Source organism: Telopea speciosissima, chromosome 9 (genome assembly GCF_018873765.1).
Source record: "Telopea speciosissima isolate NSW1024214 ecotype Mountain lineage chromosome 9, Tspe_v1, whole genome shotgun sequence".
NCBI classification, from domain to species: domain Eukaryota; kingdom Viridiplantae; phylum Streptophyta; class Magnoliopsida; order Proteales; family Proteaceae; genus Telopea; species Telopea speciosissima.
The window spans coordinates 48,900,901-48,916,649 of record NC_057924.1 but is presented as its reverse complement, the minus strand read 5'-3'; the positions used below and the strand labels follow the sequence as shown (position 1 = coordinate 48,916,649).

The 15,749-nt window shown below is 40.7% G+C and overlaps 1 protein-coding gene and 1 pseudogene across 1 annotated transcript; one reads left to right on the top strand and one right to left on the bottom strand.

The window, feature by feature from the left end:
* Positions 1 to 1,816: 1,816 nt before the first annotated feature.
* On the bottom strand, positions 1,817 to 5,833 carry LOC122640585 ((-)-germacrene D synthase-like). The gene is made up of 7 exons (XM_043833804.1): positions 5,605 to 5,833; positions 4,889 to 5,165; positions 4,420 to 4,792; positions 4,117 to 4,335; positions 3,227 to 3,365; positions 2,833 to 3,081; positions 1,817 to 2,221 (listed from the first exon to the last, which is right to left on the bottom strand). Exons 1-7 carry the CDS (start codon positions 5,749 to 5,751, stop codon positions 1,928 to 1,930), a joined length of 1,698 nt encoding a protein of 565 aa, XP_043689739.1. The 5' UTR covers positions 5,752 to 5,833; the 3' UTR covers positions 1,817 to 1,927.
* Positions 5,834 to 12,881: 7,048 nt separating this feature from the next.
* LOC122638999 lies at positions 12,882 to 15,278 on the top strand (annotated as a pseudogene).
* Positions 15,279 to 15,749: the final 471 nt, after the last annotated feature.

Below are 15,749 nucleotides of genomic sequence, written 5' to 3'. Positions count from 1 at the left end.
AGAATAAATGATGAATATCCTCTATTGCATTCTAACAAAAACAAAAAGAGGATGGGGAGGGAACATGTCTATCTTGAAGAAAGGGTCAGTTGCTGTTTGTCGATCTATGGTAGTGTCTTGTGTATTGCTGATTGAGTTTTCTTTGTTGAGAGGAAAATTCATTACATTTCTTGGGATGACCTCTATAAGCCTAAAAATGAGGGTGGATTAGGGATGAGGCGCATCAAAGATATGAATATAGCAGGCATTATAAAACAGGTTTGATGGGTTGCATCCAAAAGAGACTCACTTTGGATGAAGTGGGTTCGGCATAGATACTTGCGAGTGGGATTCTATATGGACTGTCTAACCTACTCAGAACTGCTCTTGAGTTTGGCGGAAGATGATGAAGTATCGGGTTCGGGTGGAACCTTTTATTCACCACATTATAGGGAATGGCTCAGGTACATTTCTTTGGTTGGATCTTTGGCACCCGATAGGATACTCTTTAATAGATTTGGGGATCGTATCAGATCCGATGCAGGATCTCATAGATTGGCTTTGGTGCAATCTATTTTGGTGTATGGAATGTGGTCCCAAGGCCATCCCACTTCCTTGTCTCTCAGGTTGGTTTGGGAGCAATTTGACGAAATTAGAAGACTTAATCTCCTTCAAGAAGATTCTATCTTGTGGACTGCCTCCCGTACATGATCCTTCTCTACAAAATCTGCTTGGAGTTTGGTGAGATCATCTTCTCCTCAGGTTGATCGGGCGGGTTCGATATGGTCCTGCAATTGTATTCCTAGGCATTCGGTAACAACATGGAGATGCTTGAAGGATGGGGTCCCAACCAAAGATCAACTCAGCAAACGCCAGAAGATGGTTGCTCTGTATTGTGTTTTTTGTTGGGCAGGATTGGAGAATAGAGATCGACCATTTATTTTTTGAGTGCTCCTTTACTAGAAAAGTATGGGGATTTTTTGAATCTTTGCTCTCCAGCAAGAAGGCCAGGGGCTGGCATTCTTATGGAAGCAAAGTGGATCACCAAGACTTTCAAGGGAGATTTGATTGGGTGCATCGCTAAATTGGCTTTTTGTGCGACAGTTGCATACATCTGGAAGGAGAGAAATTTTCGTCTTTTCAGAAATAAAATGAAGACTATGCCCTGTCTTATTAGAGATATCAGAGCGGACTTCCAAGACCGGTGTAGAGCGAATATCCCCAAGGGGGAGAAATCTCCTAGGAATATGCTCTTAGTTCAAATGTGGGAAGTGCATCCAATGTGGATTGGGGGGAGTAATGTCCCGATGGGATGATTGGGGTTCTATTGCTTCTTTTTTTTTGGTTTTGTTGTGCTCTTGGGGACTGCTGAGTTTTGATTGGCTTCGGGCCTTGGGTATAATCTTAGTCTTAGTTCCTTCTGAGGCCTGGGGAATTCATTCCAAGTCTTGGTAGGCTGCCTTTACTTTCGTATATCTTTTATCACTTTTTTTCAATAAATTGATTTAACTATTAAAAATAAAAAAAAAAATTAAAAAAATTAACTCTTCTCTTGATCCTGGCTCATATGAGTTGTAACTTATGAGCTGCATGCATGGCTAGGTTTTTTATATATTCTCCCCCTCCCCCATCGTATTTTTCTCTCTGTTTGCAATAGATTGATATATACTGTACAAAATAAAATAAAATAAAAGATCTAAAAAATTACAATCAAACTACATATTATCATATTTGCTCTTAATTAACCAGCTAATTTAGATGTCTTAGTTCTAGTTTGAGACATTAGATTCATTAAGATAAATAACTTATTTTGCACTTATTACAGTATCCATTACAGGTGCATATCTCTAATAAAACCCTCATCTAAATATGTAATTAGGAAAAGCAATAATTCATGGTTTGAGTGAAATAAGGCTCCAAGAGTGGCATAGAAGTCACAAGTCCAAGCTCACATCCGTATGGGATCAATAAACAATGAGGTGATGAACTCCTTCAACACTTCATGAGATAGAGTGTAACCATCTTTATACTTGTAGGTGACATCAGTTATACGGGCAAGGTTGACACAACGTAACAGAAGTGGCATTGGGAAAGCCATCGGTTTCATGCACGCTTCATTTATATCTTTCCATGCATCCTCCACTTTTTTGTTAAGCTCATCATGTACCTCTAGCTCTGGGATATTATATTGCTCCATGTAGCACTCCACAGCAGAATAAACATGCCCTCTCTCTTGCTCAAACTTTCAACATTAGAATTTTCTTGTGTTAGGTTATATATTTGGTCTATAATATATGAGCTGATGTTCTCTATGCCGCAGCGCAGACTGCACCCAGATACATGGGCCTGTCATTCAGGGGGCAGGGTGGTCATTTCGCCCACCCCCGTGTGTCTGGGCGTAGTCTGCGCCCATAGCACAGAGAACATTTGGCCATAATATATATATAGGAAGTAGTTTTCTGTCTGGGAGTGTGGCCTATGCCAGAACTCCCATATGTCTATCTCTCTCCTCCTCATTTGAAAAGAAACATCTGCTGAGGAGAGGAAAGATAGACTTATGAGAGTTTTGGTATAGGCCACACTCCCTGATAGAGACCTTTCTCCATATATATATATATATATATATATATATATATATATAGGGGCCACGTCACACGTGCCAGCCAATGAGGGCGCACGTGGCAGCACAATGGGCGGCAGACTTTTCGTCATACATGATGGAATGGCGGTCATTCTATCACCCACTGTACGAGGGCATGGCCTCTACATCCCACGCAAGGAACTTTTTCCCATATATATTTTGTACTTATGTATGCCTTGATGTTAAGTAGGATAAATTTGAATTAAATGTACCTTGTGGGAAACTATATCATTCATGAGTCTGGCAATTAAGTTTGAAGCCTTCACAAGCTTAGGTTCATTCATTACCCAATCAAAGACTTCCTTTGTCATAATATCTCCCATGCCAACAAAGGAAACGATAGTGAGATGGGTACACCCACCAGTGATTGATGCAACTTCCATATACTCCTCGAATGTTGGATGATATCCATCGTTAAACCATTTTGCCTCCATGAAGTAGGCTTTAACTAGTGTTATCATCTGGGACAAAATCAAACAAACCCAACTGATAATTAGAAAAAAAATTAATAAACTTTTGTTTTATGTGTATTTATTAAAATCTCATCTTTAAAAAAAGAAATTAACAAAAATAATTAGTTTACCAGTTTAGTTATTGATGACACACCGCTTCTTTTGCATAGTTAACACGATAAGATTGTCCTTCCTTTCTTAAATCATCCTCAGCTTCATTGTAAACATCTAAGAGTGAAGAATAGAGCAACTTCATGTATTCAGGTAGTCGATTGTCAGGGCTAGAGTCCCACCTGAAAATTAAAACCTCAACCAAAACAGGAAGCTATAAGGAAAGAAATTTTGCGGGTATTGAGGTAATAATTGTTAGAAAAACAACACCCAGAATTGGGGATTTTGCAGAAGAAACAAAGTATAGAGAAGAACAAACACACAACACCAAAGATTTTATGTGGTTCACCCCCAAGAAGGTAGCCTACATCCACGGCCGGCGGTGGAACTGATTTCACTGCTTCTCTTAAGAAAAAATACAAACCCTCAGATCTCTCTACCTCTCACAAATATAAGAACACTTTATAATAGAACCCTAACTCAGAAAAGTACAGAATGCCCCTGGAAGCCTGAAAAACCCACCCGGTCTGGTTCGGACCTGAACCTAACATATGTTGATATGCACTTTCTGGCATGTTTCGAAGGCGGAACGGCCCTCCGAAGATTCCCCACAGCACTTTCTGGACTTAGATCAGGCTTCACCAATAACAATAATCACACATCGGTTGTGGGTGCTCAGACTATCAAATGTAAGAGCCACAAGGGGCCACCCCACTTTGAACCAATTGGTTTTAAGATGGAAACATGTTATCAGAGCGAAAACGTTGGGCCTCCGTCGATGATGGGCCCTACTCCACCCCACTTTGAACCAATTCGTTTTAAGATGGAAGTTTAATAACGGGAAAGGAAGAATTCACTAAAATTTTAACATTGCAACAACAATTTGATGCATAAGCAAATGAATTGAAGATATGTGTTGAGTATCAAATTAACCTCTCAATAGCATCTGTGAAGAGCTGGAGTTCTTCGGGTGTACCATATACATCATAGACATCATCAATGATAGAAGTCAGGAGACAAATTTTGGTGAAGAAATTTCTAGCAAAACCATAATGAGGCTCAAAATACTCCCCAACTGTCCAAAAATAGCACTCCACAAGTCGGTCTCTAGCCCAAGGTAGCTTTGATACAAAATCCAATTCTTTCCACCATCTGCTAATAAAATTTATGAATATCAAAAGTGCATCCAAAGTTTGGGAAATTTTCAAATAGAGATCAAGTTAGAAGCTTAATTACATTGACAGTTGGCTAAGCTCCTTCTGGTAGATGGACTGTAGTAGATTGAAATCTAGTTTTGCATGCTGAAGAAGAGATTCATTCTTTTTCTTGTCTTCTTGGTAAACAGAGATGTAGTTCCTAACTTCTACTCTTGAAAGGCCCTTGTGGAAGGGTTGTTTCAAGGCATTCATCACTTGTTTGGCAAGAGGAGGTTTTAGATCAATGACAATGGACTTAAGTCTTTTGGTTGTGAACTCTAGGGCTTCATCTAGAATATCTTCTCCATGTATCCCCAAATGTGTAGCTTCATACAAGGATAGCATACCATTCACATCATTAATTAGGTCTTCCTTGAATTTACTATCACTGTCCTTAAATCTGTTAAAAACATCTGCTTCACCATACCAGAAGGAGATCAAATGAAAATAAGTTGCATAAGTGAGAATTAAAGGACTTATAAGCAAAGACTGAAAATTGAAGGACTTACCACAAGGGACTTTATACCCTTGCTGTCTCAGTAAGCGAAACTGCAAAGCAACAGTATAGAGCTCGCCATCGTCGTTGCCATCAAAACCGCCATTTCCGGCTTCATGTATCTTCTCCAACACATCCTCGATCTCTCCTTCAAAGTGGTATGCCACACCAAGCCTTTGCAATGAATCAATCAAGTTCAGTTTCTTTAAAGACTCATTAGAATCAGCCACTACCATCCTCCTCACTTCTTCTTTTAACTTTTCAACTTGCTCAAGACAAGCATGATCATTCTTCTGTGAGAAAAAATAAATAAATGAATTTTGTCTCTAGTACAAAGCAAACAAATTTTTTACTCCCCTTTTCAAACTTTTATAGGGCCTTCCCAATATGAATATATTTTATCTAACCCATATAATGCTTATAGATTTAGGGATTGAGATCTGATAAGATCTATATGGAAAGAGTGCCAAGATTTGGGAAGCCAACTCATTAGAGATCAAAGCCAAAATTGTTCACTCTTCTTACAACATTTCTATCCTTCCTCTAAGGGGTTGTTAAGTTCTTTATTTTTCTTTTTCTTCTTTTTCCCTTTGTCTCTTCCCCTTCTGGGGCTCTTCTTTGCCTCTTTGGGCTTCTTTCAATATAGGAAGTTGGTTTGGGTTCAAGGGAGCGGGTACATGGCATAATTAGGTATTCCTATAATAAAATAAAATTTAAAATTTTACTTACCATATCATTAGGAGCATTTGTGATGAAGCAATCTCCCCAAATGCTGGGATGAAAATCAGCTAACCGGCGAATGGTCTTTGTGTTTGCATTTTCGACAAAATGATCGTTTGGGTTTGGAGAGGGAGCAAAAGAAGATTGGACAAACATCTTTCTTTTGTGACTACTAAACTTTGGATAGAACCGAACTGGGGGAACAAAATGCTGGTTTAGGATTGGAGAGGGAGCAAAAGAGGCTTGGCAAAACATCTTTCCTTTGTAGAAAATTAAACTTAAGATAGAACCGAAATGGGTAGTGGGCTTCAATTTGAAAGCTAATGTGGAGCACAAAGAACGTAGTAGTTGTTATTTATAGGATCAGCACTCAAACATCCCGAGCTGATTGGTTTATCATCGTCATCGCTCTCCACTTGGCCATCTAGAAGATCCAAACTATACAGCTAGAGAAGAAATTTTACAGGTAAAGAATAAAAGGGTGTTGGGTATATTTTATAAGCCCTTTTATATTTTCTAAAAGTCTACTTAAATAAGGAATCAAACTGTGGTGGACCCTACTGGATAGAGTCCATCTATCCTAAAACTCTAGTTTTTTCTATAAATACTAGCAGGTGGCGGCAATTGTTTATTCCAAACTTGATATGCAGGGTGTATTGCTTTAAGCAACCTTGTGCTTAAACCCTAAACCCTAACAATCTTAAAGCAATACATTTTTTATTTTTTTTTCCTTGACCGTACGTTACCTATTTTTCATGGTATCACAATAGAGGGCACCACTGTGTAGAGCACAGAAAAGCAGAGCCACCGCAAAAAAAGGGGACCCCAAACGGAGTCTCGTAGTCCCAAAAAAGCCGGTCAAAGTTTTAATCCAAAAACGGTTAAATGTACTGATTTGGCCGATCCGTATGGTCAAACTGGGTCAATCCGATTCAATTCCGGCCTAAACAGGTCCGGGTCACTCCTATCCGAGTCGGTGGGTCAGGTCACCAGTTCATGTTTTTGGGTCGGGAAATGGGTCAACCTCGACCCGATGGCACAAGTTAGTAAACCCGTAGATCAGAGATGGGCGCAAGTTAGTGAACCCCAAAAACCCCTTTTTTTTAAAGATTGACCGGCGAGTGTGGTCACCTGCCGCTGCCGACGGCGACCCACCCACCAAAATTCTTAGCTCTCCGAGCCCTATCCATTTATGTCCTCTGTTTCGAATTTTCCCCGGAGAAAAAATCCAGCAGAAAGCCAGTGTCCGTACGGATTTTTTGGAAAATTGAAAATATCCCTAAAAACTTTATTCGAAGCGAAAAAACTTTGATTCCCTTAACGTGATCTATTATTTTGAATCCATATAGGTTCAAGAAAGGATCTATGGAGGCTTTGATACCACATGTTAGATTAATTTGATCTGAATATGGACAAAATCCCAAAAGTCAGGATCTCCATAGAGCGTTAAGGAACACAATCAAATAAATAATAGAAAACAATGATAGAACCACCAACTTTGTTTTGTTTCCTTAGTGACGATGATCATAGCGGAAAATAAAGACCAAAGATCTAGGTGCTTCCCTTCTATTCCCAAAGTAACTGGCTTAATGAGAATACCGAATGCACAAGGACGATGAACACTGAATATCTCTCTCTCTTTCTAGAATGCACTCCCTAATAGAGATTGAGAATAATTAGTTGTCTTGGTAGAGGAGGGACTGAGCTCTCTTTATATAGTAATTTTAAGAGGGCCTCTCTCATCATAATCCCAATGGAAATCTATCTGGCCCACACTAAACCAATCCACATTAGACTTCTGACACAATTTAATGACCTTCCTAATTAGACCAAAACTCTAATTAGTCTGATTTAAAATATTTAATATTAATTCATATAATATTAAAGTATTAATCCCTATAGGATTGAAATTCGAATAGGATCGGCTTTAGTGTTTGTTCTCATTCACGGTTTTGGTTTTTCGTGTGATCGATTTTGGTGCCTACTTTCAACTCTTTTGATTGACAAAACGAGATCTGCAAAATTACTTTTACCGATCATGCATCACGGTTCTGTTGATCGACGTTTGGTGGCTTGGTGTTTTTTTTCCAATTCCAAGGCAATTGATTAACAAAGAGGAAAAAGCATTAAAAGCATTGTTGAAGGGTTGCCTGACGGTTCTGGTTTGTGAAGAGATGCTCAGCCGTTTTTTTAAAAAAAGCTCAGCTTTTTTTTTTTTTTTTCAAAACAAAGAGGAAGACGAAAAAACCCTTCTTTGACAGAAAGCTTTTATCAAGAGCGCTAATGCTGAACACCATCGGCTCCCCGCCTACTGTGTTTAAGATGATGTTTGGGACAATTCCAGTGGAAATTCCAATCAACATGGTGTACATTCTTCCCAAAATTTTCCAATCAGTACTTGGACAAACTTATGAGTCGTTGGATGAAGAAGGAAGAAGATGAAGATGAATCGGAAATTTCCAGAACATAAGATGAAGAACAAGAGGGATTTAATACGGTTTTAACCATCAAAACCCTTGCGAAAAGAAGGAAACATTACATTCCTTAGGAATCGGCAAAAGAAAACTACCAAAAGAGAGCTCAGCGAAGGGGGTGACCCCACATAGTGCTTAAGACGCTTATTGATCGAAGACGCCTTGTCAGGTACGTCACGCCAAAAAAGGAAATAGACTTTTCTTTTACAAAGGGTTTACTGACCAATGACACGACAATCCATATTGAACTTTATACCTCCGTTCAAAATATACCTCCGTTCAAAGGGATTTTGAGGGCCATTGTCTGTATCCTATTTTGGTCAGAGTAAAGGCCAGTAAAACTTGGTTCAAAACAACATAGGATAAGAGAGGTCGGAATAGATTGGATGGTCCATTCAGGGCAAGTTGAGATATCTGAAATAAATGGGATGGTTCGATCAATTGGCCAAGATAAGGTAGTTGTTGTGATATGACCGATATTGTTACAATCGATCTTCAAAATCCCAATACAGGCGGTCATGATCAGTTAAGAGCAGAAGTTATAACCTAGGTGAAGAACATGGGGTTTATAGGATTTGGAGAAGAGAGAAGGACCTTTCGTCAAATCAACAACTTGAATCATTTGTCTTTTCTTAGGAGTATGAGCTCGTTAATTTAGCCTTAGTTCTTAATTCCTTTAGTGTAATAATCACTTCCAGGGAACATCGTTATGTATCTACTTCGTTTGAAAGAACGATCAGATCAATTTCAATAATCTATACTCATATTCTTCATTTCCTCCTATTTTCTCCTTGTATGTTAACATGTATCAATTGGTAGTCCTTGGAGAAATCAAGGCAGAAGGACGACACACATCCTCTTAGAAGAGGTTGTCGCAATTTGCCATGTCATTGGTATTATTTTATAAAATATACCTTATAAAATTAGGCATTACCACTAAACAAATCGAATAATAAGATTTCCTTATCCGTATTCGATCATTTTCCGAATGGATTCGAATTTCTCCGAATAGTGATTTTTCATTAAGAATATCTCTAATCCAATCGAATTCAAATTTTAAACTATCCAATTACACCTCTAATTTCCTGATAACGATGTCAACATCAGCGCCAAATGAATTGAAAGATATACATACACTTAATTTTTGTTTTGGTGATGATTCTCATAGATCTTACCACCGCAAGCAGTTTTGTTTTTTGGAAAAGCACCGCAAGCAATCACCCCACCATATACAAGTGGCCCTAAAAAAAATGGTGAAATACAAAGTAAAAATCTTGGAAGGCAAGTTTTACTTTTCGGTGTTTGTTTTTTTCTTTTTTTCTTGTTTTTTTTAATCATTTAGATTAGAGTAGGGGTGCAATAGGGTAGGGTTGGGCCGGGTTTTTTAAAACCATACCCCAACCTTGCGTCCTCTTAGCTGAACCCAAGTCCAACCCGGCCTTAGGTTGGGCTGAGATATCTCAGCCTAGGTCCAACCTTGTCGGGCTTAGTCCGGCCCTGATTGACCCTGATCTGGCCAAGTTGGGTCGGGTTGGTTCTTATTGACCCTGATTTTTTCCAAGGGCTAGATTGGCCCTAATTGACCCTAAAATTTGCTAAGGCCTGGTTGGCCATGACTTGCCTTGCTTTTTTGCCATTTACGTCGTCCTATACATTCAAAAAAGCTAGACACATGTGATTGGGTTTGGTTTGTTTCATACTCAATTGACTATTAGATTTTTCTTTGGATTAAAAAATTTAGTCCAAACTTAAAACTGTAAATATTTTATCAATAGATCAATTAGCCTCTTTTTTTTTTTTCGTTTTGTAAACCAATAGATAATTAGATACTAAAAAAAAATGTAAACAATAAATTGTAAAACATAACCAAACACAGGGCCGGGCCTGGCCGGTTGGGCTTAGCCCAAGACCTCAACCCTGGCCAGCCCTACCCTGACCCAGGGCTTGAAAATTTCAACCCTAACCCACCCTCAAGGTTGAAAAACACAGCCCAAGCCCCATTCGGACTTAAGACCGGCCATGATGGATTCGGGCTAAGAGGGCCAAACTTACACCCCTAGATTATGAGTCACGTTTTAGTTGGAAAGGACAGGCTATAACAACTTCTACCAAAAAAAATAAAAAAAGACATACTATAACAACAAAGAGCAAGAGATAGTTGCCTCGTGTAGCCCTTACACCAGCATGGAGCCAATGAGAGGGTATGTAGATGTGAGTTTTGATTTTATAGGAGTGAGACAGTAATTTCAGGCACACCTGTTTCTAGGCACAGAATCCACACGACCATGCATTTGCTAATTAGGCCTTGAATGTCGTAGAAAGAGCCAGTGCCTTGATGGAGCGTCTTGTTTCGGATCTCTATCCCCTGCAATTCCTTACCCAGTCCAGTTCCTCTAGTACCCCTAACAAGGGGGGGGGGGCAATGACCATTCCTTCCTTACCCGAACACTCTGCCCGGGTGGGATCTACCTCCCTCTTATTACAAACACTAGGGAATTGGGACCCGGCTCCTGTCAATCCGGGCAGCAGTGCTGTATGTACAGCACCTGAGATGAGGCGGTGCGCATTTACCACCGTACCCCCTGCCCAACGCCTTGCCGAAGTAGGGGTAAGGCGGTCAATACGCCCGCCTCATCTCAAGCACTGCACATGGCTACATGCTGCCCGGATTGACAGGATCTTTTTCTAGGGAATTGAACCGGACAGGGAATTGCAAGAGATAATTTTCCGTTGTTTTGCTTCGATTTCTTGACTCATTGTTTTTTTATTGTGAAAGAAACAAATTTTAACTACATAATGTAAAACATAGTTCCACACATTCTCCCCCACCTCATAGCCCCACCAATTGTTTTCTGTTTGCTTTGCTGCAGATGCAAGCGCCACCACATCATTGTCACATAACTTAAAATTAAAATATCCAAAATTATTACAATCCAAATGAATATTAAACATAGACAGCATTGTGAGTGGGAAGCTATTATCCCTAACCAGCAAAGAACAGTTCATTCCATCAATTCTCGCACAAGTCTGGCTCGCTCGTCTTTGGATTGGGCATCTTCGATCCTGGTGGATGACATCTTCTGTTTAGTTTCTTCTTTCAATCATGTATTTTTCCGTTGTATTCCCCATCCACTTGAGCTGACCAACTATTGGAGAAATAGTATCTCATCATCTCTTGGAGATACTATATCTCATCGTCTTCTTCTCTGAATTGGAAAGCTCCACGTCACTTGTGATATCAATCTGTCCAAGTTACTGTTGGTGAAAAACCCAACACCCACACACAGGGGCACAATGCACGTGGTGGAGGTTGCGCGGGCATGCCAGGACCTTTACGCAGGTCCAAACGAGGCTGACAACAACCTGATCTGACTTCTAACCAGGCTAGTAGGTTTCCCTCCTGCCTGAGTAGCTCTAAGGTCTTTTGAGTTAAACCAACCGCACTTAGTCCCGTAATGCTACAGCTTGAAAAACAACTATACTAACAGTAAAAAATGACAAGATCAAAACAGGAATCACGTTAACCAATCATACCGAATACAAGCATAGGCCTTGCATGTACAACCTTGCAGCTCTCAGCATATGGACGTACATCCCTTCCGATCTCAAGAAATGTTAAACTAGTAAAGGAAAAAAGTAAATGACAAAGTAGAGATCAAGAAATGCAAGAAGTTTGTCTGGTGTTTTGTGTGTCTTTCTCAGGTCTGCCACCTTCTTTATAAAGGATAGGTACTGGCGGTTATCAACCTGGTAACCGTTCCCTCCCAGGCTTTCTCTTCAAGCTCATATCCCCCAAACTCCAACCAAGAGTCGCCATGTGGACTGCCACCCCTGCCTGTACCCTAACCACTGCGGTAGTGGTGGGTCCCACCATCAGCTCCATCGTCCTCACCCCTCACGGAACGCAGACCTGCGCCTGGTGACCTCTACTTCTTTGACACGTGGCCCAGCCTGTAACCGCCAGAGTGCAGTTGCACTGCTGGGCTTTCCTCGTTCGACGACGATAGCCTGGTCCTGGTTCGTGCCTGGCCCATCCCTACTGGAACCAGGTGATTTGGGCCGCAAACAGTTACCAACTTCATATGGGATCTCTTCATTCAATATTTTATGTTTCTCTTCATTCCTAGCTTAGATTGACTAGGATTCTCATCTCTTATTCTCCCACCTCTGATGCATATACAATCCCTCTACCCTGCCCCCCGCCCACCCCCCCCCCCCACGGCTCATTACACTCACTCTTCCTACTATACCCCTCCTCTGCCCCTACATATGGCCACCTCAATCCTCCACTTCTTCCTACCCCACACCGGTCCATTGCCCTCCCATGATACCCGTCACACAGGTGCTTCTCACCATGTAATCCCTGATCTCCAGGCTCTCCCTCAATATAATGAATACACTGGTTTAGATAAATTACAGATTGGAAATGGTAAGGGTTTACCTATCTCTCATGAAACAATGTTCATTTTTCACTCTATTTCTTTTTTTTTTTTGGTAGAAAATGTTCCTTCTATTTCCATATAGCTTCTTTTTGTTCAAAAAAATTTATGTGATATTCACTGCTCGTTCCTTGGATCAGGTATCTAAGTCCACTATGTTGTCCAGTTCGAATAAAGGGGGTCTTTACGACCTCACCCCTCCTTTTCCTCATACTAATGCTGTTGTTCGCACCTCAATTGATCTCTAGCATCGTCACCTAGGGCACCTGCATGAGCGTCTACTCCGTCATATGCTGAAAATTAATAATTTACCTTGTCAGTAATCTTGTCTTAGTCATCTTTGTAAGGCTTGCCAATTGTGTTTCTTTCTGAAATGTTTCGTAAAAGTTTGTTTGCTCTTGATCTTAATCATAGTGATGTATGGAGGCCTTCTCCCACAACGTCTTTAACTGGTCATCATTATTATGTAATTTATTATGATAATACTAAATATGTTTGGTTTTACTCTGTTGTGCGCAAATCAGAATCCTTGCAAAGGAATCTTGCATGTTTGATGAGGTTTTACCTCAAATTTTGAGATTCTCGCTTAAATAGAAAATGTTTAGAACGATGTGAAATATTGGAATACATATATGATTGTAAGAAAAAACTTCCAATAGCTACCTTAAGCTCATCCCACTCCCCCAATTTGCTCTATTTTTGTGTTGTCACACAAGAATCACCATAACTCCTCCATCTGACATTAGAAAACCAGTTGATTTGGAACCATGACTCGATGATATACAAGTTTCACGCACAATTCTTCGTCCAAATATGCCAGCAAGCCTTCTGAAATTAGCTCCAAACTCGCTGCCAATTCGTGAAGCTATGAAAACTTGACTTTTTCAGTATGTGGCCTTCACTTGCCGCTTCGGCCTTCTGCCAAACACTTTATAAACATGTAATAAGCCTTCCAAAACTGAAAAAAACTATCAACTCATCCTAGAAACCTCTATAACATTGGTAAACCATGTTCGCACTACAATTGACTGGTCTGCTCTACAAACCCACTGTCTATCATTGCCGGAGCTGCCACATCACATGTATATCATCTGAACACCTCCACAATGCCACCAAACATTGGCATACAAGTTGTCCAACAACAAATGCAAATAACATGTAATCCCCTACGTGATTAAAAAAAAGGGAAAATTACACTGCCACCCCCTAAGGTTTGTCCTAAATACAGAGCGACCCCTGTGTTTCTAAATTATACACCTCATTAGTTAGGCGTTACAGTGTTGGTTAAGTTTGCCTTCAAATGACTAATATACCTCCTTCCAATGTGTAAACTTACCATTTCACCCATAAAGTATCCGTAACTTCACACACCCCTTCCCCTGTTACTCGAATCAAATAAGCTGTGTTTTTTTGTCTTTTTATCCTTCAGTGTTTTCGGAATCTACAGTCCGTGGTGTTTTGGCTGGAATGGGTTTGCATCCAAGAAATACATCGGCGATACAAGGGAGATGGCGGCGATTGATGTGTGTCATGAGTTGTTGGGGGATAAAGCGCAGCTGTCGATCTATGATCCCCAGGTGACGGAGGATCAGATCAGGCGAGATCTAACGACGAACAAGTTCGATTGGGTTCTGTTTGTGGCCCAAACCACCTGGTTCTGGTTAGTGTGGGCCAGGCGTGAACCAAGGCTGGGTTATTGTCGTTGGACCGGGAACAGGGGAGAGTACCGGCACGTGGCGACGCCCTGACAATTAGGGGGGGTGGCCCACATGTTAGGGGCACAGATGGTACCGGACGCAGAGCCACGCCTCACGAAGAATGTGAGTAGGGGCGATACCGGTGGGACCCACCACTGCCTCAGCAGTTGGAGGCAAGATGGGCTGGTGGTACATGTGGCAGCACCCAATTGGGGGTAAAGGACCATGAACCGAGAAGGGTGGCCTGATGGGAGTGGTTGTATGAGCTGATAACCGCAGGTGCCTATCCTTATAAGGGGGATGACACATCTGGAAAGGAACACACAAACACACCAGACAACTAGCACTTGTTTTATCCTCTTTACGTTTACCTTTACTTGTTTTGCTCTGCATTTCTTTATTGCTGTGTCATTTGAGGCTTGAGGGAATGTACGGTCACATACTAGGGACGGCAGGGGTGTATGCGCAAGGCTCACACTTGTATCTGGTATGATTGATTAATACATTTACTATTTCAGTTCATTGTTGTTTGTGTCTCAAAGTTCTTTCCCTTTTATTTGAGCAATAGTAGCTCAGGCTGTAGTCTGTAGTTGTTGGATTAACCCAAAAGACCTTAGAGCTACTCAGGCAGGAGGGAAACCTACTAGCCTGGTGAGGAGTCAGATTAGGCTGTTCTCAGCCTCGTTTGAACCTGCGCAAAGGTTCTGACACGCCCGCACTATTTGCACCCCGTGTGTACCTCCCGCGTGTGAGTGTTTGGGAGTTTTATCACCAACAGGTTCACCTACAGTTCTTGGTGCCTACTAGTCCTACGACCAAGAAGAATGTGACTGTGACTTGGAATGCTTACGAGGCGGCCAAGGAGCTCATGGTGTTTGTATATTGACTAAGTGGGATGAGTTTAAGACTTTGGATTATCAGAAGATCTATAATGAGATGGAGAAGCCGGCGTTTATCTTTGAGGGAAGGAATGTGGCGAACATGGAGGCGCTGAGGAAGATTGAGTTCGTTGTGTATATTCGGTTGGGAAGCCATTGGATGGTTGGATTAAGGATCTTCCAACTACGGCTTAGACCTGATCGACTTCTTCGACAAATTAACGCAAATTCCACGACTCGACGATGACGACGACGGGGACGGTGATGATGGTGTTCGGTTGTTTGTTGGATCTTGTCTTTGTTCGATTTTTTAAATCTTGATTGATTCATGATAGAATTTTTCTGGGTTTGAATTTTATCCCTCCCTCCATGCCTCTTCTCCATCGAATTTCGGTTTTGAATTGGATGGAGAAATCAGTGTTAAAAGGTGTTTGATCATTGAGTAATTGATTGCTCATTGTAAGAAAGGAGAGTAAAGGGATTTTTTTTAATTTGATTCTTGTCTTCACAATCTTCTTTTCTTTGATTTCTTATAGTTAATTGATATTTTGATACCACTTCATATTTTTTTTATTAGCTTCTTCGATCTTCTTTCTTCTTTTCCTGCAATTTTGGATTGCTACACAGAAAATCTATCGAAACATCTCATGTAACTGAATATTGATA